Source organism: Euprymna scolopes, chromosome 3 (assembly GCF_053919585.1).
Source record: "Euprymna scolopes isolate OS-2025 chromosome 3, ASM5391958v1, whole genome shotgun sequence".
Taxonomy (NCBI): Eukaryota; Metazoa; Mollusca; class Cephalopoda; order Sepiida; family Sepiolidae; genus Euprymna; species Euprymna scolopes.
Genome location: NC_136484.1, coordinates 77549130 through 77572789, shown reverse-complemented (window position 1 = coordinate 77572789; position 23660 = coordinate 77549130). Strand labels below are relative to the sequence as shown.

General features: G+C 32.1%; 1 protein-coding gene across 1 annotated transcript in view; it reads left to right on the top strand.

The window, feature by feature from the left end:
• LOC145256388 (uncharacterized) overlaps positions 1-23660 on the top strand; it is a 215744-nt gene that overhangs the window by 80144 nt on the left and 111940 nt on the right. Inside the window, exons 5-6 of the mRNA XM_080115240.1 lie at positions 12106-12241; positions 16720-16820. Of these exons, the coding sequence (XP_079971366.1) occupies positions 12106-12241; positions 16720-16820 (237 nt within the window). The remainder of the gene's footprint in view (positions 1-12105; positions 12242-16719; positions 16821-23660) is intronic.

The window sequence follows — 23660 nt, the reverse complement described above, 5'->3', positions numbered from 1 at the left end:
TCACTGCATTGGCTACAAAATGTAATTCCTATTTTCATTTCATCAATTATTGAAATTGTATATTTCTCTGAAGTGATCAGAAATGAAAAAAAAAAATCATACAGTATGAAGTATTACTTTTCCTAAGTGATGGAAAATAAGTGTCAGCCCCCAAGTTTTTTGTTAAAAGAACAATACTCCCCCCGTCATTTTCCAAAGGTTAAATCTTATAAATAGTTTTTAAAATGGTTTTCGTTATGTAATTTTTCCTTGTTGGAGAATTCCTCTTAAACTGACGTAATGATAAATTTGTTCTTAATAAGAATCTTAAAATGCTTAAAGCAAAAGGGCATCATGTTTACATTATCGATGCCTCAAAACAATGTTCTTATGTTGTAACCAGTTTTAAAGTGCAGACATTTGTTGTTAATAAATCTCGTAAAAATCAAACAATTTTCACAAATTTTACAATACTTAATCGCTTTTTAATGAATGTATAGGGAAAGGCATTGAGAAAAGGACAATCAGTTCTTTTTTTTATTTATTGTTAATTTGTAAACAATTAAATTCTATATATATATATATATTTTTTTTTTTTTTGTGAAATAAAAATTTGTCTCTAATTACAATGTGTTTAATAGATAAGATTAAAATCTTAAAAATAAGTGTTGTCTTAAGGAGAATTGCTTCCCAACACCTTGGAAAACCTCATCAGTATGCCCTGTATTTAAGAATTTAGATGATCGGTCATCAACCTCTCCGTATAAACAAATAAGTCTCCTGTGCGTCATGAGTAAGTTGCTGGAATCTGTGTTAAATAGAGAAGTAGTCAACCACCTGAGCAAAAATAACCTTCTTAGTGACATGCAATATGGTTTCCGTTCTGCTAGATCTACAGCAAATGTGCTAATGGTTATATTTCATAGGATTAGCGAATCTCTCGACAGAGGCTTCAGCTCTAGGGCAATTGCTCTTAATATATCAAAGGCCTTTGTTAGGGTTTGGCATAAAGATCTGCTTCACAAGATCTCCAGCTATGGTATAGCTGGAAATGTCTTAATTATTAAATCATTTCTCTCTGATAGGTTCATAAGAGTAGTGGTTGATGGGAAGAAATCAAAAACTCACAATATTAATACTGGAGTTCCTCAGGAAGTCCATCTTTGGCCCAACTCTCTTCCTGATCTACATCAATTATCTCCCAAATCACATCCTAAGATCATTCGTAGACATTTATGCTGATGACGCTATCATCTTTTGAGTAAACGTTTCATTTTCATCAGAAAAAGCTGAACCAATATAATAAGCCTTTGAAACGTTTTTCGGTTACCTTTTAGAATATTAAATGTTACCATTAAGGTATTTTAGTAAAGTGCACTTCCATTCAGACTGAACCAAAGCAGCACTCAGTCTAGGCAGGTTGAATTGGCTTCCTCCAAAGGAAGTTTAATGGAAATATCAAATTCACAAGTGGTTTCCAGTCACTTGTATATCCCTATTAATGGATTCCAAATGTGGTTAAATTCAATATTTGGATGGCATAGGAGGTTGTTGCTGTCCACTTCCTTGAGTTGTTGCTGCTTCCTTGAGTTTTCTAACCCCCCCCCCATCTTTCTTCTATATCTAGTATTTTAATATCATCCCACATTGGGGTATGAGTGTCTTTTTTTTTTTTCCATATATGATTTGCTAGGGCTGATTTTTCGATTTCTCTGCCTATGAAACCTAATGAAGATCGTAGGGTTCATCGATGGAAACGTTGTGCCAATAACACTCGAGATGAGAATAATTGTCCAAACAATACAAACATGGTAAATGCAGTTTAAAAAACACTGCTTTAATAGTAATTATGTCTTATTGCCTTTCAAAATTATTCAAATCTTTTTAAAAGAATATAAATATTTATATCTCTCTTAGATTATAATGTAAAATACTTGACTGGCCTGACCGTCATTACTCTCACTCTCAGCACAATTATGTATCTGTGATATGTTTATGTTGCCACAATAATCACTTAGACATTAGTGATTTAAATTTCCTTTATTCTTTTATATGTGATATCTGCAGCTGTCATTTTGTGTCACATCAAAGCATGGTATCTTACAGTTTATCATGTCAAAAATATACTTTTTTTGTTAAGGTCTCTTCATAATATGTGAGTAAATAACATGAGGTGTTGAGTGATAAGCTTTAGCACAACTATTAGTTTATGTTGCCATGTTTTTACATGATGACTTGTTGATTTTTCTTAATTTATTTCATATTTTATCTTAACCATTTTAGATAAGGAAATAATTTGTAGTAAATATGTCTACATGTCTACACCAGGTTTTTTTTTTTTTATCAACCTAAAGATAGAAGAGAGTAAACTTTCGGCTGTCCTTTTTTTCACTTCCTGAACTGCTGCAATGCTGTCATTTAAATGAGTGACCATTTGGGAATATCAGGTGCTGTATGTAAAACTCAGCTTGAGAGTTTTTGCAAGTTTAATATTGGTGCCAATCAGCAAATGCAGTAAATCCAATCTTGGAGTGGATGTTGTGATTTGTGCCAACCAGACACTGACTAGCAATGACAGATAAAATTTAGAAATCATTTACGTTGAACACATGTACCTTTGGGTTAGAGTAGAAAAAAAGTTAAACAAAAAAATCAAGTGTATGATTTTATTCAAAACATGATAAAGAAATAAACAAATATTAAATGGTAGTTCTTAGTATCAGACCTCCTTAGAGAGAAATGATTCAAATGGCTTATAGTGGTGTGTCTCTTTTAGATCAGGTATTGCAAGAATTGTTACTGCGCTTTTTGAACGCACACTATTTTTTTTTTTTATTTAGATTTGTTTGAAAATTAAACATTTTCTTTAAAAAAATGCAGATGGAAAGAGTTAAAGACAGTTTTATACATGATAGTGATTATACAGTTTTATGAAATGTTTTAGATGTCTTTTGAGAAATGTGCTCATCAGACTTTTACATGACTAAAAAATATTCCGGGATTCTGCTTTCCCAACTGCAATGATATGCAGAAGTTCAAGTGTAATGTTAACAAACATCTTTCTACTCTTCTCCCCTCTTAATGACCCCGCTAATTAATTCCCTAATAGTAGCCCCCTGCTTCAAAGTGGCACTGTGCCTTGTTTGGGGTGAAAATTGAATAAAAAAAAAAAAAAAAAAAAAATTCAAAGTACAACAGTTATGCTAATCTTAATCCTATTTGTATCAGTGATAATATCATATCAAAACTTAAATTTTTTTTTAAAGAAAATATATTTTATCAAATGATAATAAAAAAAATTAATCTTTTACCTATTTATAATGCAACTGATTATGTCTATGGTCTTCCATAATAAAAATTACTATTGTATTTACATTAGAAATAGGAGAAAAGTTGATTTTTTTTTCTTTTCTATTTGGTTAAGATATCTTTATATAATAAGAGGTGCAGTTTTTCCCCTATGGACCAAAATACCATATGTTTACAAGAACAGATTGCACATAAAAATGTATTATATTTACGCTATTAACCATTACCTTATTTAACTATAGAATGCCATTTCATACACATTATTTCATAATATTAAAACATTACATTTATTCCTAGGAGTGCCATCTTCATGATCCTAAGCAACAGAGGTAGTAGCTCAAATTTTTCCACCTTTTCACGACCCCATTCTACACTGCGTGCATTTATACTTTTTTCTACTTTCTTGGGTCTAAGCCGTCATTAAATGACTATTAATTTCTTGCACATCGCATACTCTTAACGCTTTACCACTACTCAAATAATGATTTCTCTCTACTACCATTCCTCACAATCTCATTGGTTAACGTCTACATATTCAGAGATTTCGGATTGACCGAATCATCATTCAAAAAAGAACACTACAGAGATTAACACAAACATGGCTTCCCTGAGTAGAATCATTACATATTAAATATTCCAATTACAAAATTCATAATCTTGAGAAAAAATGATTTGTACTACCTTATAATTAATACTATCCTTATCACTATGAAAGATATTACTTGTTTCATTGCTTATTGTTGTGTTAATTTAACAAACGGAAATTGGAGTTTTATATTTGCATTGCTGTTTACATTTATTCATTTACAGTGACAAATAATTATTAATTATATTTTAGTAATAAAGATAATGAGACAGTAATTCATTTTTACTAAACGGTTATTAGGGACGCTTGAGAAAAAACATTTAATTTCCTTTTGTTTTCGCATTGCCGATTCGAATTTTTAAGTTTACACGTTTGTTTACATTATAACTGCTTCACAAACTATAAATGGCTAAAATTAAATCACGCTGTTCAGATGTTGTTAACAATTAATTCAAGTTAACCTTTTATTTTATTAATAAAGATATCGCAATAGTATTTCTAGGGACGGATGGGATATTTTTTTTCATTTGGTTTTCCAGTTTCCAATTCGATTTGTTTCCATGTTTGTTTATATACACAAACTTTACATGGATAAAATTACATCACGCTATTATTATACATGTGAGGATGTCATTAAATTTTAATTTCACTTAACCACGTTATTTAACAAATAAAAAAAAAAGGGTAAATATGATTCTTTCTACCTTTGAGTAATCCTTTAAAATTACGACATATATGTTTTCCGGGGTGCTGAAAACAAAAATCATGTTTAAAATTCCGACAAACAAGTAGTTTCACATATGTGAAGAAATGTTACTTTCAAAAAAGGTTTTAGGGATGCTGAAAATGAAAATAACCTTAAAAATTCTGGAAAACAAGTATTTTCGCAAATATTAAATATTGTTAGTTTCATAAATCCAGGAGATCACGTGTATAAAATAATTTAACGTAAAATGAGCACCCACTTTATGGTCACCTTTTGTTGGAGGGGGGGGGGGTTCAGTGTACAATGAACACAATTTACTGTAAACTGAGCACCCAACTTTTTTTGGGGAGGTGGTGGGGCTAACAGGCATTAATAATCGATTTGACATGCACCAACCCCAAAACAAAAAAAAAGTGGGTGCTCATTTTACATTAAATTGTGTTCATTGTATGTTAACCCTACCTCCCGAAAATAAATGTAGCCATAAAGTGTGTGCTCCTTTTGCGTTAAATTATAGAAAAGTGATCCCCCGATTTTTTAGAAAATAACATTTATTCTTATCTTGGAAACTACTCATATGCTGGATTTTCATACATTATTTTTGTTTTCAGCACCATTAAAAGTGATAATTTTAAAGGATTTTTCAAGGGTGGAAAGATTCTTCATATTTACCAAAATAAGATAATATTAAAGAGAATAATGCCAGATGAAGTTTTACACCGAGTAAATTTATAATTAAAAGCATTGAACAATACAAAGTACAATTTTGGGTAATTATTTTTACATTGGGGAGAGGAGGGTCTGTTGTAAATATTCTTTCACCTTACGATTGAATAAAAAAAGTATTGTGAAAGTTGAATTTAACCTGAAAACACTAATTTAATTACAAATAGTGCGGTACCAAAAATGTATAAACACCAACTTTTAAAGTAAATATTGATCTTGGATGCATATGATGGCAGAGCGCGATACCATATGCGATCATATTCCAGCATAACTTGGTGCTTATGAATATTTTGGTATTGCGCAATTTTGAATTAGTTTTTTCAGGTTAAATTCATGTTTTACGATATTTTTTTTTATTACATTGTAAGGCTGAAGCACAGATTAGTTACTAAACACCCTCCCCATGCAAAGAATGGCTTTCAGAATATTATTATTATTTCAGCTTTTCACATGATTACATTTTCAATAATAACGTGATTACATTTAATCCATTTAAAGTTTAAGAAACAGATTCACCATTGTTTGTTATTTAAATAAACCGTTGTTTATAATGTTTACTTTTACAGCTTAATTTAAACGGTCATTTTCTTAAATCGCGTTTATATTTATATTGGGTAACGTACAGGTGACGACAGGAATTTAGTTCCCTTTAAGGGACACATGGTTCAATAGATTTTTATCACCATAACTCCAGTAAATTATCTTGCCCTGAACTTTCCCTGAACCAAACCATGAAAAATACCCTGAACCTTCCAGCAGATTTTGTGACAACCCCACCCCAGACACAAAATGGGGTTTCTATTCCAAAAGCCATTGGCAAACGACAAAAACAACAAGAGCCATATTTAAAATTTTTATGCGGGGGTGGTAGCATGTTATCACCGGGCAATGCCGGTTAATGGGTCCTACTAGTCTTTAAAAATTGAAATCATGGTGTAATATTATCCCTGATACAAATCGAATTAGAATTAATCCTGCTTTTTCTGTGATACATTACAGAATAATTAAGTACTTGAAAAGTCAATCTAATCAACATGTTTTTTCAGAAAAAAAATTATTATTTTCATAATCCATGAATCAAAGTTCCATAGAAGTAAATACAAATGTACATAAAACTGTATGATTATTTTCGGATTTATTCATTTGGTGATACAAAAAAAAATATTAGCTTATATAAATTTGTGGTCCAGTTTAAGGGGTCACAATTATAAGGTGAGAGTCCAGGGGTTCACTGTGAGTGGTTAAACTACGAGTGTACTCTCTGCTTCAGGGTAGAAATGTCTGGCATTATATAAGCCAGATGAATCCATATTGTCTATAGATATAACTAACCCAGAAAAAAACCTCCAAATATTTATTTCCCCGAAATATCCCTATAGTTTTTCTTTCTGTGGTTGACCTACAAGGGGTCTGTCAGTTTCCTTTTTCTGTCAGAATAACATATTTTGGTACTTGTTCGAGGGGGTTCCAGGTCAGACACATCATACAGTAGGTCCAATATCTCTTCTGGAGTTTTTCATTTGACTCATCTGAAGAGCATTTGTGCATCTTGTTCAAGTGTTTCTTATACATGACATGTGGTTCTCGACCGAGTAGACCATACAACCGATCCTCTTCTTGATCGTTCCCTGTTTCCAAAAACTTTTATTATCCTTATGCATCTGGAAAAATTTTTTTCTTGCGGCATGTATTTCTTTGTGATAACAGTTATTTTGGCAATAATTTGTCAAAGACTGGTCATATTTTTCTAGCAAACATCACTTCCGCTGGACACATCTGGGATGGTGTATTTTCGTTAGGAGTTATGCGGTACATCTGAAGAAATTGTTGCAAGGCTTTTTCAGATGGAGTTTCCTTTGCCTTTTTCAAAACCCTCTTCAAGTTGTCCACAAAACTTTTGGCCTTTCTGTTTGACCTTGGGTGGTATGTTGGAGTTGTGGTTCATTTGGAAGTCATCTATGAACTCTTTAAAATCCCCAGATTGTAAACTGAGTGCCATTGTCTGACATTAAGCAGTCGACCACTCCAAACCATGCAAATAACTCCTGAAGAGTTTTTATAGTGAAGTCAGTAGTCGGGCTTTTACGCCTAAAGATACCATATGTGACGATAATGTCTAAATCTGGATTGTAGTGAGTCAGGAATAATTCTGATGTGAGCACCTATTTCAGCTTTTCAAATGCCATCTTGCATTCCATGGTTCCTAAGTAGTTTGTTTAAAGGTGCGTGCAATATTTAGAATGAAGGATTAGTTATAGTTAGCTAAGCCCAAAAAACTTTGCAAGGTTATTATATTGTGTGGCTCAGGCATATTTTTTATTGCTATGGACCTTTATGGATTAAGCCATCTATCGTTTTTGTCTGTCTTAACTACTTTATTTTGTTCAAGGAAAAAGTGGGTCCTGGATATGACCTTAAACTATCACCAATGGTGAGGCCCCAGATTGCGGGCCTTGGGGAGTGTGGAGCCACCCTTTAATTGCCATTGCTCCCAGATCTATTCTGACTCGGAGTGGTAGCACCTGTTAGGGTCCCAACTATGGGTTGAATAGAAACCGACTTGAAAAAAACAAATATATTCTATTAAAAAGTTTTTCTTCAAAATCACTGTATTTGGCATTAAATAACCTGAAAAAGGTTGATATGCCGTAAAACAAAAACAACCAACCACATTTAGTGTCTTTTACTCATTTATCCTTGCAAATACGTAAAAGATGTGTTTTCTATGTTACCCTATAGTTTTGCTTTTCATTAGAATATCACTCAAGTATTCGATGGAAAAATCAAGGCTGCTCAAAATCATATCGGTTATCTGTTGGCCCTGATTGCATAGGGCAGAATAAGCTGCAAAGTTTTTGGCAAAGGGTCATTGATGATGGTTGGGATAGAGCACACACAATTCAGGACCCGGTTTGTTATTTGCCAAAATTCATGGGAACCAAGCCACTTCTCAGCTACTTTGGACTTGATGAACTGAGCATACAACTCTCATGTTCTTTATTACTCTTTTACAGTGGTTGCTGGCAGTCCTGAATGCGGCTTTAGTCTCAGTATGTCTATTATGTTGTAAGAAATTTTTCCGAGGTTGTTTTTCATCTCGTTAAAAAACTATTGTGGAGCCAATCTTTTTATTTTCAAAGAAGGTAGAAAAAATATGAGTTTGTTGAATAAAAATTGGTTGTTTATCCAAAAGAGATCCTTCTGAGCCCCCTTTCTAAATCTTTTTGTCGCCAATGTTGTGGTCTGGTTTAAGGGGTCATAATTATAAGGTGAAAGAGTTCTAGGGTTCACTCAGAACAGTTAAACTAAACTCTATTTATTCATGTATATACATAAAATGTGGCACAAGACCCAAAAGTGGGGACAGGGGGGTTTATATGGACCCAACTAACATTAACTAGCCTTTCACCATAATATCAGATTCACTCCTTAAAAATCTAGCTAAAAACCCCAAATGATAATATATATATATATATATATATGATGTGGGGAGTTGGGATAAAAATTTTATATACAAAACTAATGAAATATATACAATGAAAAAAATTATTTGTTAGTAAAAGAACCCCACACTAATAATTGTGGCAGACAAGTTATCTTGAATTGTCCGGCCCTTTACAGAACAAGTCTGTTTGGGACTTATTAGCTGATGCAAGACAAGTTACAAATGATTTGCTAAGATCTTGGCCAAAATCTTTAGCTATGTGTTTAAAATCGTTAAGGGTCTGAATTACCTATCCCATCTCCATCGTTTTTATTTTTGAATAGCAATTTAATGATCCCCCTGGTAAAATACTGAGGTATAGATCCGTTCCTAAACCAGGAGTTAAAAAGTATGGCCAGCAAAGGGACAAAAATAGGTGACAGCCTCAAATATAATTCATAGGGGAGATCATCAATTCCAGGAGTTCTATCTAGCTCAACCTGTTTCAGGGCCTCCAGAACTTCTTTCTCTTTTATACAACCTTCGCACCTACCTGCTTCGGTCGCCTCAAGGTGAGAAAGTTGGCTAAATAGGTGTCGAACTTCTCAGTAGTCAAACCGGGCTCCCTGGTGAAGAGATCCTGGAAATGAGAGTCTCTTGGCTTTTGGGAAGTTCTCTTGAGTTTGTAATATCTTTTTTGTCCACTGATTTAAAAGAAAGAAGGCTTTTTTGAGTAGGTTTTCATTATCGCTTCCTTCTCTAGTGTTATTTTGCACACATCCTTATCGGTAAAGAAAAGTGCTTTTTTTTTTTTTTAGCCTCTCTTTCTGTAGAGGGACTCCTTTGTCTTTTTTTTATTGGGGGAGGAGGGAAGCGGTAATGTTTGTTGGTGACAACGGCTGCAGCATGTCAGTTTTCATTGTGGAGGGGGAAGTATATATTTGGGTCTGTAGCAGGCGGTAGTAAATGGAGAGGGTTTGGATGGTCTTTGTTTGGTTTTGGTTGGTGAGCCTAATGAGGTCATGTTTTTATCTAGAGCCAATAAAGAAGATTTAATGGGGGCTGATACTTCTCTGGCTCAGGAGCATTTTTCTTTTGTATGAGGGAAGATGGGCTTACTAATTTTACTAGGTTCTATGCATAGAGAATCAGGGAAATTGTGAGTTTTTCATGGTTGGGGGTGGTTTGGTCTCATCTCTGATTAGTTTTATTTTGGGTCTTAGGTGCTCAAGAACCCTAGTTTTAGGGTTTGGTTAGGCCAGCATTCTAGTGGGGCACATCAAAGTAAGGTGTCCCACTTCCCCACAAATCCAACATGCCGATCTTTTACCAGCAACTACGATTGGCAGTTTTTCTCCTCCATCTTCTAAATAAGGTATTTTTAAAAACGTGTCCTTGTAGTAGTATGCCATTAAACTTCATTAACTCCAGTGATATCCCCATATTGTAAAAAGTAGGTGCAAAGGTATCACGCCAGGGACTGCGAAAACTGAAACATTCTTCAGGTGTCTTAAAAAGAACACTCCAAGTATTAAACCTTTTACATTTTGTGATTTTCGCCGGTCACATACAGACTGTTGTAATTAATTTCGTGACTCAGTCTTTAGTAGATCTAATGAGGTTTTTGTCTTGCAATCAATAACAAAAAGAGAAATTTTTTTTAGAAAATTCATTCAATCTGGTTTGTTCTAGTATAATAGCTTTGTCTGTGATAAATTCCAAGCATTTATGAGCGGTTGCACTCTGACTTTTTATTGGTTTGTTGAGAATTAATCTCCATTTTTTTTTTTTTTTTTCCTTTGAGGTAGATTCCTCTGGCATCGTACAGCTGGCAGACATCATTGCCAACATAAAAAATATCCTTACCAAAACACAAAACTTTTGAAGTCAAAGAGCAATAACAAAAGTTTTAACAATAGAAAACAATGAATAACAGTAACAAGAACATAAAAGTAATATGGGATATGACCACAAATTGAATGTAACTAACAAGACTGACTTGTAAGGGAGTACTCTGCTTGAAGATAAAAATGTCTGGCATTATATAAGCCAGACGAATCCATATTGTCCATGGATATAGGCTACTCCAGAACAATAAAAAAATACTTAATTTTCTTTTTAACAATAACTTTACTAATATATATATATATATATATATATATATATATATATATATATATATATTTATAATATATATATATATATATATATATATATATATATATATATATATATATATATTTTTTTTTTTTTTTTAAGGCAACTTTCTCATTTCAATTTATCAAAATTATTTTCTTTGACTGCCTTAAATAACTGTCTCCTGCCATTTTCAATAAAATTGTTTTAACCAAAAGAATTCATTCCCTTATTTTGTCCTTTAGTTCTCACATTCCATAAGCAATGTTTCTAACAAAAGGGGAAGACTTGTATTATTTAGATTATTCAGACTAGTGTTTTCGTCTTGATTTTTTTACGTTTTGGCCAATGTAATCTCCAACTTTCTTCAGATATGTCTTGTCAATCGTGAGAATCTTTCTGACGAAAATAGGAATTTGTACAGAATTTCCAATGTTACCCTTTATTTCATCCTCGGGGTAGCATGCTCTCATTCCATCAGCCATGAGTTGATAAAGTAAGAAGTAATTTGCAATTGTATTCTGAATATGAAGATTGACCTTCAACTTCCAAAAGAGTGTCACTTAAAGATACATTTGAAGAAGGTGAAGGTTACATTGACCAAAATGTGAAAAACCCCCCAATGAAAATGAGAACAGTAGTCCACATAATTCAAATAATACGAATTATCAATCCTCATCTCAAAGATTCAGAAACATAAATTGCTGATTTTGGGGTCGGAATCCAAACATCTAACACTCATCTTTGGCTAATGTTTTGACCTTGAATTTTTTTGTTTAAAAAATTTTTAGTTGAAAATTGTCTCTAACATTAATTGCTAAATAATAAATTTAATTTTTTTAAAAGTATAACAGAACATAAAATAAATCCAAGGTAATTTTAAAATTCAATTTAAATTAAATTTTTATGTTTTACTTTGTAAAGTTTATAAAAGTGCACTTTGAAAATTAAATCTTGTATTTTAATTTTTAAAGTTTATATGAAAATCATTTTGTTTAACCATTTTTATGCTTTGTAAGAAAATGCTTTTCTAATTTGTATCAGAGTGAGTAAAAACAAAATCTACAAATATTGTTCAAACTGAAAATCAAAAGCATTTGTTAAATTAAAAGTAATAAACTTTTGTATGTAGAGATGAAGTCTTTTCTCTATTAAATGGTGAATATGTAGAGTATGAACACTATCCTACTTGAATTTGGGATTCTGTTCACTTTATGATGTTTATTAATGTATTTTCAGTACGTGGAGCTGATGTAAATGCTGTCAATACTGAAGGTTGCACTCCTCTCCATGAGGCTGTATCAAGGGGAGATGAAGAAGTAGTTGAAGAATTGCTTATACATAAAGCAGATCCAACATTAAAAATTACGATAGGGTATGTAGAAAAGCCATCTTTTTTCTTAGAATAATTCTTATTCACTCAAGCTTTTTGATGATGTGATGGTCATTTTTCACTTGGTTGATTGGTGTAAAATTTTCAGTATTGTAGTATTGTTTGTTTCTCCATTTACTTGTATATAATAGCAATACCCATCGGCCATAAAATGCTTTGGATAATTACAAATTTCAAGATAATTCTACTAAAAATAGTCATATTTTAAAAACAAAACTTTAAGTTTGGAAATGTATAACCTGCTTTAATTAATAATAATCTGCATAATATATTTGAAGAGTTTTAGCAAAATAAGGATAAAAATGTTAACGCTATGAAGCAGCCATTTTGCATCAGATTTTTTTTTTAAAGTTTGGTACCATTCTTCAAAGAAAACAAGAAAATACTTCATTTATACGCTTAAAAAAATACCTTTTCTTTTTTTTTACTTAGTTTAAGTTGATGTGATTTGTGGTTCTTTTATGAAATAGTCTATCCTACAAGAAATATTGATTTGCAAAGATACTCAACTTTCAAACTTGAATTCTAATCAGAAATGACTTCTAGTAGCCAAGTAAACACTAAAGAGTCTACTTTTTTAAGCGATTACCTGTGGACATCCAAAAAAAAAAAAAAAGCATAAAAAAGAAAAAACAAATTTAGAATATAGGATAGGTTTTGCATACAAATTTAATGTAAATGATCCTGTCATTTTTTGGCCATTCTTAAGCAGTTCGCAGCTGAAAAATTAATATAAAAATAAATACCTTACCACTAACCCTAGGTTTGAGTGACTGGCCTACCCTCTAAAAGTGTCTTTCCTTGAACGTTTCATATCACTAATTCTGAGTAACAAAGCCCCACTTTAAAAAACTGCTACCTCTAACCCTGGATATGACTGACAAAGCCACCTCCTCCTAAAAACCCTTTCCTTAACTAACCCTAAATCTAAGTAATAAGCCCCATCCAACAAAAACCATCTTAAAACCACTCAATCATTAAAAGAAAACGGACCCTTCCTCCTCAAAGAAAAACACATGATTTATTTCTTTCAGAGAGGAAAAGTTGTTAACTGCCTTAAAACCCTAGAATCCCTAAAAGATGATGGATTATCTTATATTATATTTATGTGAAATTAATCCCCTTACTTTAAATTTGAAAATGGATTTTTTTGTCTGTTTACTGTAAAAATTTCAGGGTGTCATACCTGATTGCCTTTAATCCTACTACTAATCTGAAATCCGAGTTGCAAGTTAGCATTCTTAAAATCACATATAATCGTCTCAAAAGAAAAAAACAAAACAGACTACCACAAAAAAAAAAAAAATCATAGGATTTATCTCAGAGAAAAAAGGTTAAATGCTCTAAAACACTAGAAAATGGCCCTGAAATCAAGAATTATTTTATATTAAATTCTAAAATAATTGTTTTATTTTTCTGCCAAGGTTTCAGTGTTCGCATGTAATTGCTTGAAAAATAGTTTCATATTTTGAGGAGGCAGGGGGATTTAATGAAAGGTGTTAATCTACAATAATACCAAAGAAATATTGTAATACATTCATTTTTAAACAGTCTTAGATTTGTGAACATAAAATGCATTAAAATTCAACTTTGAATTCTTTAACTCCTTTTTTTTTTAATTCTTTTATTAAAGGTATTGAAGTAGATTCATGTGAATTTAATATGAATTTAAGTGCCATATTCAGACTTCTTGCACAAAATTACACTGATTATAACAAATTTGATTACTTAATCTTGTATGTTAAAACATCTTTATTGAAAAAGTAATGTAAAAAATGTGACAAGAATATGGTCATAAAAATGAAAAAAATATCTAAATGTGTGAGGCACAAAAATAATCATAACTTATTTTTTTGGGTATGATTTTAAAAATTTGAAAAGATGCTTTCTTAGATTCTCAAGCTCTTATGTATACCATTACTGAGATTTTTTAAACAATTTCAATTTTTCATGTGTATTGTTATATATATAATATAAAGCTGAATGTCTGTGTGTGTGTCTGGTCACGAATAGGCTCCTATATGCTTGACTATTTTAAAAAACTGATTACATATAATGATAGAAGATGTATCGAGACACAGGAATGGGTATGTTTGATCTGGCAGAACGGTGGTTCAATAAAATTGTGGGCGTCTGCGTTCGCACCTGGTCCACAAAGTATGGAAATAAAAAATTTAAAAAAATCGTTTACAAGTGTTTTTGATGTAGATGTACATAAGAATACTTTGATAAGTATATTTTAACTAAAATAGGGATGGTATAATAAAATTGTGGGGTCTGCGTGCGTGCCTAGCCTCCATAGAATGGAAATAGGCACAAACTTTAATAAAGACTTTTCATATCTGTCTGCGTAAGTATACTTTGATAATTATGTTTCAGTTTGAGGAAATATGGTATAATAAAATTATGGGGTGTTCGTTCGCGCCTGATCTCATTAGAATGGAAATATGTCACAAAGATTAACAAGGTTTTTTTGATATAGATCCACAGAATATTGTGATAAGTGTTTCAGTGTGAAGCCCAACAAATTCCTATTTTGACATGCTTTAAGATTTTTATGTAGACAGCTGAGACTTAAGGTCACAATAAAAACAGATTGCAATAAATATTTAAAGTTTCAAAGCTCATTTAATCTGCATTTATTTAAATGACTAAAATAATGTAGTTTTGATAATGGCATTTTTATTGAAAACCTAACAAAAAAAGTCCCTATTTCGCAGGGAAACTCATATTAATCCTCACATTTACAATGGAAAAAAAAAAAAATCATTGTCTCCAAATCGATTGTTAATCATGATTGATATGAGTCATTACATTATGCAAAAGCATATGATACATTGCAGAAACAAATATATTATTTTACTTAGTGCTGTTAAAATTTTTCTAATTTTGAATGTAGCTAATTGTGGAATTCTTGCTTTTTGATCAATGTTAATCTGATTAATGAATACATTATTTGAATTTTTTTTGGTGTAAATTTGGCTGGTTGGCACCCTCTTCCCACCTGTGATGTTCCTCTCCCAGGCAACGCTAAATACTATGATAATCAGGCATGGTCATCATATCTAGACTTATGACGCACAAGTGGAGTTATTTTTAGAATTTTGGCATGGCAATGAGAAGCTGTCCAGTCAAATTAACCTTTTTGTGTTGAATGCATAGGTGTCATGTGTGGGCTAGGCCATGTATGAGAGATTGAAGAAATTAAAAATCAGTCTGAAGTCAACCTGGGATAAGTGAGCTTGTGTCACAAAGGTGCCAAGTGAACGAAAATTTCGCTTGAAAAAAGTGAATTTGCGAACCTGTGAAAAAGCAGTACAAAGCGATGATACATTTCACTTTGTGAAAAGCAATACGAAAAAGGATTTTTGTTAAATGTCATGTTAAAACCAGAAACGTCAGGTCTGTGGTGACTCAAGCGCCGTGAATTTGATTTATGCAAGAAAGGCTTAAGGCCATGTTATTTGAGCATTGTAAATCTAACACATCCGGGGAAGACACTATGCCGTCATGTACTTATGTAATCGACCCTCTGAGGACTTTCTCTATCTGGATATGCAATCAAAGAAAAGGTTGGTGGAGAAATTTTTTCTTCTTTGTTTAATCTTAGTACTTAGTTTGTTGGAAAAATTGTTGGACTGTGATTTCCTTCCAAAAATATAACTTGGACTTTGGTGTATCTCAGCACACATGGTAGCTTCCACTTTGGATTATTATTTTTTTTTTTCTTCCTCGAAGATATAATATGGGATTGTGCTCTATAATCCTGAACTTTGATTGACCCTCCTTTCTCATCACCATTGGGACTTTATTATTTCTCTTCTCTTTTTCCTCCTCTTCGTTATTTGATTTATTTTACAAAAAAAAACAAAAACAACAAAACAATTATAAAATACGTTTGTCTTCGGATCCGTGTTCTTATTCCATTTGCCTCTGCTTTATATTTGTGCATGCCGCTATTAACCTTTTCAGTTATGACTCTGAGGGAATCTAGTTTCATAACCCATACACAGATCAATGTTATTTGAAGATTTCTCCCCATAGGTTTTCAAATGATAGGGAGAGAGCTGAGCGGTGCATTTTCACTAATAGACTCCCCTACTCCCTTTTGTGCAGGTCACTGAGCGAAAAATGTAATCCCACCACACAATGTACAGGTTTATTTGTGTAGTTGATGTAGTATTTATAAAGATCATATGAATGGAAGATAACACAGACGGCTGATTACTTATCTTGCTCTAATTGGCAGAGTACATATCTGTTTAAAAACTTTGTGATTTTAGTTGAGCATTCTTCTGTAGATTATAAGCTGAAAAGTTTGCTCTGAAAACTGAGTAGAATGAAATATATAATCATTTTGTAATCTACATACAATATCCATATCTTATATTCAGAAATGTCTCATATTTGAAAAAGTTTAGTTTTTTAAATTTTTTCTTGATTCACTTTTAATATTACAGAGAAAACTTTGGTAAATCTGCAGTTGATTTGGCTTATGGAAATAATCACTTAATACATATTTTGGAAAATCCACCTGTATCGCATCGGAAATTATCAGTCGGTGAGTAATTTGTTGTAGAGGATTCAAAACAATTTTCAATCATTGCTTAAAATTAACTTTGTGCAAAAAAAAAAAAAAGAATTTCAACATATAGTATAAGTCAAACATAACAACGCAATATTTTTATGCAACTCCATAGTTCTACATATTCAACAATGTTAAATTATTTGTTAGATTAAAAATGTGTTGACTACCTGGATACTTCTCATTAACCCTGTGTACATTTTTCAACAGAACTATGGCATACTTGTTGATATATTGATCATATTTAGAAACTTGTTGGGTCATGTTTACATCACCAAGATGATGAATATAATAATCATTTACATCACCAAGATGTTATTTAATAATTAAAACTTGAATCAAGTATTTTGTCATATAAGTTGTGTCTTTTTCAATTAATTGGATCTTAGAAGACATGATTTGCCATGATCATGTAGCAAGGAGCAAGATCAAAAGGATGGATAGGATGGAGGGGAGATCGAAAGAGAGGCTTACTTTGAGCTCATCTTTTATTTATTATACATTGTGTCAGACTATCTTAAAAACGTGTCTTGTCTTATTCAAGTATCTGTCAATAAATGCAAAATAAAAAAAATGACATTTTTACTATCTTCGTGATTTGACATCACACTCAATTAAATTTTGTGGATTTCCTTTCTCACAAATTTTTGTTTATTTAAAAAAAGTTAACCCCAAGACCCTTTTGTGATGTTATTTTTACTTGCGGGTCACTGCTTATCCAGTTCTGGAAGCCACTTTAGGATAAGAGTTAATGAGTAGGTAGATGGTGAGACAATACTGTAATGACCAGTAATGGTGGCACTTGGGATAGGGTTTAATCATATAAGAGAATGGCTGAAGAACTTATTTCCATTAGACTTGAAAACAACCGATAGTAAGCAGTTCCACAGTATTGTTTCACGGACAGACAGTTCTAGGAAAGAAACTTTCCTCATGGAACTTTCATTTAATTTTAAGCATGGATAGTTTGTGAAATTCTTTACTCTGATTGTTATTTCAATAGTTTTGAAAATATTTCAAAACTCTGCTACTAAGCTCGCTTGAACATGACCAGGTCAGTAAAGGAGTAGATTAACCTTTTAAAGACTTTGTCTGAAACATATTCTGTTTTTTAACATAACCAGATTTATATATTATAGTTAATATTTATGCTAATAAATGCACCCATCAACAATTGATAATAAGATAATGACTTAATTGCAGGATTATTCCGTGTCAAATCATCCAGGGCTTGACACCCATATCCATAGATTTGGCTGTAGTTTGCACTGCAGATAGACAATATAGGAACTAAGAAATCCTGAACATTTGAGCATCTAACTCCAAGCGGTTTCCGATTTAGAGCATTTTTTGTTCATAATGTGACTCCCGGGCGACAATTTTGTGATGTCAATTTCTTTAAATATTTTGTGATTGAAATATTGTATAGCCCTGAAAATTCACCCAGGTAAGTTTTTTGACCCCAAGGAATCAAAAAAATATCAGATTTTCTCAAAAATGAAGCCTTATAGAAATATTAATTGTTTTTGTATTTTTCCACATGTGCCCCAAAATTGAATAAAAAAAAAAAAGGGTATGGCTGGCATTACTTTTTTCATTACTTTTTTCATGCAACATTAACATACGCAGAATATAAAGATCTATAGATTGACACCTTTGATAATCTTACTAGACACATATCTAACAAAATGGCAAGCCAGATACTTTAATTAAAAGAAATAAAAATCTTTGTTCCAATGAGGTTCTTGTTCTGGGAGACTTTCAATCTTTAATTAGCAATACACATGAAAAAATTGAAATAGCTTGAAATATTTCAATATTGGTATGCATAGAAAGAGCTTGATGAGCTAAGAAAGAATCTTTTTAAATTTTAAAAATCTGATTAAAATTAAGGAAGTTATGACTATTTTTGTGCCTCAAACGTTTGGATATTTTCCCCTCTTTAAGACCATATGCGTTTTGTCACATTTTTTACACTACTTTTTCAGTAAAAATGCTATATCTTTGTTAAAACACAAGATTAAGCAATGAAATTTACCGTATAAGTGTATTTTTGTACAAGGAATCAGAATATGCAACTGAAAATATCCAAAAGTCCATGGTTTCCAAATAATCTGCAGTAAATGTGCATAAATATGCTGCAATTCCTTAAAAATGCCATGTATCCATAAATAGAAAAGAAGTTGGAGAACTCAAAGTTGAATTGTAATGTGCATTACGTACAAAAAACTTAAATCTAAACATAGGACCATTTAAAAATGAATATATTGTAATATTTCTTTGGTATTATTGTAGATTAACACCTGTTTAACCCCACCCAACCCCTTCTGACCACCCCTCCAAAATGTGATTCTACCTTTTTAGGCAATTATATATGAAATGCCATGAAAAACTTTAATGAAAGATAAACAAATTCTTTTAGAATTTAATGTAAATAATTCCCCATTACAGGTCATTCTAGCGTTTTAGGGCAGTTAACTGGGGTTTTTTTTATGGGAGATAAATCCTGTATGCTTTTTGTTTTATTTTTTTAAAGACGATTATGCGTGGTTTTAAGAGGGTTTCTATGCAATGAGAATATGGGGAGGGTTGCCATTCGGACTTTAAATTAATTGTAGGGCTAAGGAAAATTATGTGGGAACATACTGAAGACTTGACAGAAACAAAAACAATATTAGAGGGGGGGCGGTTAGTTTCACAAAAAATTTAATGTAAAATAATTCACCATTTCCAGCATTTTAGGGCAGTTAACCAATTTTTTATGTGCATTTTTCTTTAAGGAAGGATCTATTTTTTGTTTGTTTGTTTTAGACGCTTGTATGTGGCTTACAGAGGTATTTTGTTGGGGGGGGGGTTGCCACTCGAACTTAGTGTTATTGTTAGGGTTAAAGAGTGTTTTAGGAGGAGACTTGCCACACATAACTTTAGTAGGTGGGTTGCTAACAGTATTTTGTTTGACTATTTATTTTTAAGTCGTTACCAAGACTTCAAATATTTAAGTGTCAACTGACATTTGTCTTGTTCTCTGGAAATACTCAACAGTCAGCACTATTTGTGCGTTTGTATTACTTGCCACAGAGGTCGAAAACGTTGTCCAAAAAAATAAAAAATAAAAAAATAAAATTATAACAAATAAATGTTATGCAAAGCATGTTTTTATTTAATGTAACATGTTTATTCAGCTCGAAAACCATACAGTGCTTACTGATGTATTGGAAAGTTAAAAATGGCGCCCGACTATCTCTTTCACACGGTAAGTTTGGGAAAATGAGTTAAAAATAAAAAACTAGATAAAATACTGTTAAAAACCCGCCGAATAGTTTCTAACAGTATTTTGTCTATTTTTTCTTATTTATAATCCATTTTCCCAAACTTACCGCCTCAAAGATAGTCGGCCGCCATTTTAAATTTTCGAATACATCGGTAAACTATGTTTTTTGAGCTGAATAAACATGTTACATTAAATATAAACACTAAAAACATATTCAGTTAGGTAGAAAAGTAACTTATCTTGCCTTTGATAACATTTATTTGTTATATATTTGTTTTTTGACAACTTTTTCAAATCTATGTGTATAGTAGTACAAACGAGATTTTCATACATCTTTTGATTTTGAAAAAAAAAACATTTGTGTTCAAAACTAATGCAATGAATAAAGTGCATGCAAGCTATATATCTACAAAAGTTTACATTGTTTTTTAACCATGTTTTTAAATTTGACCAGTGAGAAATTATAATGAATTCATAATGCCGAATTGGTTGGAATTGTTGTTATTATACATTCTGAAAACCGAATAATTCTAAACTAATGTTATTCTGATAACATTCTCTAATTAAACACATCAGACCATTTATATTCATATTTTCATGCTTTTCTTAATTCGTTCGTGAATAAAAATTAAAGAACGCGTTGTTTATACTGTGCTATGACTAATACTACAACTGCTGCAGTGCTGCTGCTGCTACTAATACTAACTTAATTTGACCAAACTCGAAAAATAAACATTTTTTTCGGGTAGGTCCTTTTAAATTATTATCAATTACCGCGGTCCTACTCAACATAAAATAATACTTCTAATTGATAAAGATAGTAAAAAGAATGATTTATTTACTAGTAGGTGTCCGATTAAATTTTTTTTCAAAATGTTCGATACTCGTCATATTAAAGTCTTATTTTTAACACCACAAAAAAAGAAATGGTCAAAAATATTTTGGACACTTGACAGTATTAAGATTAACACCCCTTCTAATTGGTTTCCAAATTTCATAACGAAATTCTTCATACAATCATGGTACGGGCCTTTAGAAAACAGGGAGGGTCATTATAAAACCTTGCCGAAAACGCCATTTTATGACGTTCACATTTTTATCACTTTATTTGCTTAAAACTCTTAAAATATATAATGTACATCCATATTTATTAATTCATTTGAAAGTATATTCATTTCCGAACAAAACAGTAGTAATTTGAAGACTTGAAGTGCTTTGGTTTGAAAAATATGGCTATTTTAGTAGAACTACCTTGAAATCTGTAATTATCCAAAGCATTTTTTTCGTCCGTGTGTATTACTTCTTTAATACAAGATGAAATTCAAAGTTATCATTGGAGTAAGGAATATTGCACTCTGCACCCAGTAGTGATTTACTACAGAGATTCTGATCAGCAGCTAAAGCACATTTCATTGCGTTTTATTTCCGATGACAAAACCCATGACACTGCATTCGTGCATCAAACTCAGACACTGACGGTTCACTTAATCCAGACCTTATTACCGCATATGAACAAATGATTGCTACGGGGCTTTAATATAAAAACTTCAAGAATTTCATCAATTTATGCTTGTATGCAGGAGGTATAAAAGGTGAGTCGGATTTCTTCACCACCAGTCCCAGTCATGGAAAATCCCTTTGTGATGAAATTGATGGTTCAGTAAAATGCCATGTGGCTAAGAGGTCACTCCAATGCTCTCTTAATTATTAAATCTTTGATTATAAAGCCATGCTTGCTTGCAGATGTCTGCCATCCACTTCTTTGCGATCAGAAAGAAACCATGGAGAAGGTAAGAAAGTCGCTTGAAGCAAGGTTTTCCAGTGCCAGGAATCCGAGCTAATCACCTTTTTGTACCATTGTCAACATCACAAATTGGCCATAAGTTGTCCAGTGTGGATGAACTATATATTCATATTCATAACTTTAACTTGCCATCAATTCTTTATATCTCTGACATCACACCAATCCAATATATAACCTGTATTTATAACTTTTTCTGATGGGTTGGTATCGTGAATGAAATGCAGAGGAAGGTAATGTAACTGTCAAGTTCATGCATTCCCATGGACAACGCAGGATATGCAGTTGGTTGCAGATTGATGATACATGGTTTGTTCCCATCAAGAAAATTCTCTGTGCTGTATCCCCAACAACATGTATTGGAAGGACATACACGTTAACTGACGAAGAATATTAAAAAAACATTTCTGCATCTCAGTGGCATAAAGAACACAGCAGCATGTAAATGTTGAATGCTGACTTTAGTTGTGAAATCACTATTTTCTGAATACCATTTCACTGCAACTGTTTTATCTTTAATTTTTACATATTCAACATTTTTAATGGACACCTCAGAAAATAGTTCAAATTCGTTTTTGTGTATGAAATAGTTCATTCAAAGAGGAGCTTAGCTAAAACAAACAGCCTTTATCAAAATTGCCATGTTTTGTATGAGAAAAAGGAACAAGGGGAGGAGTCAAAAAGGCAGAAAATGAGTGTACATAGTTTTTGAATGGTCTCAAAACTTTTTACTTTCAACAAACAATGTGAGTGGACAAAAATACTTTTAACCATTTTTGGTGGAGACACAATTAAATGTGTGAGATAAATATATGGAGAAAGCCTTTCTAAGAACTACTACAATAAGTGAATATCTTATGGAATTGAGCTTGTTTACTTTTAGCATCTGGTTTATTCCAAAAGCCTGTGATATGAGTTTAACACACGTCTCAATTGATTATCACATCCAATAGGGGGAGGGAATATTTTTCATTATCATCAAAAATATACCCGACTTTCAACAGAAATTGTGAGTGGACAAAAAAACTTTTAACCATTTTTGGTCTAGAGACAATTTATTGTGTCTAAAAAACATATATGCAAAAATTAATCTGTTACCATGCCAGCCACACCCTTTTTTTATTTAATTTTGGGGCACATGTGGAAAAATCCAAAAACCCTTAATATCTCTATAAAGCTTCATTTTTGAGAAAATTTGATACCATTTTTGGATTCCTTGGGTCCAAAAACTTACCTAGGTGAATTTTCAGAGCCATATGATATTTCAATCAGAAAATATTCAAAGAAATGACATCACAAAATTGTCGCCCGGGCGTCACATTATGTGACTAATGCCAAAACAAAAAATGCTCTAAATCGGGAGCCGCTTGAAGTTATGTGCTCAAATTTTCGGGATTTCTTAGTTCCTATATTGTCTATCTGCAGTTCAAACTACAGCCAGATCTGGGGATATGGGTTTCAAATCCTATATTTCTGAATGATTTGACACAGAATGACCCTGCACTACTAAGACTCCAATTGAATATTGATACCACTTATTGGCACCAAATATTTTTAATACAATAAAGATTATTTGGTTGTGACCAATTTGAGTTACAATGAGATTGGAAATTTTTAGAATGTAGGGTTCATGCATAGGAGTAGTACCTTTCTGAGATGGTCTTCTGTGGCATCCTAGACTGTTCTCCATGCACCCAGCACTGTGATGTGTAAAATCACCCTTTTGCAGTAGCAGTTTGCAACA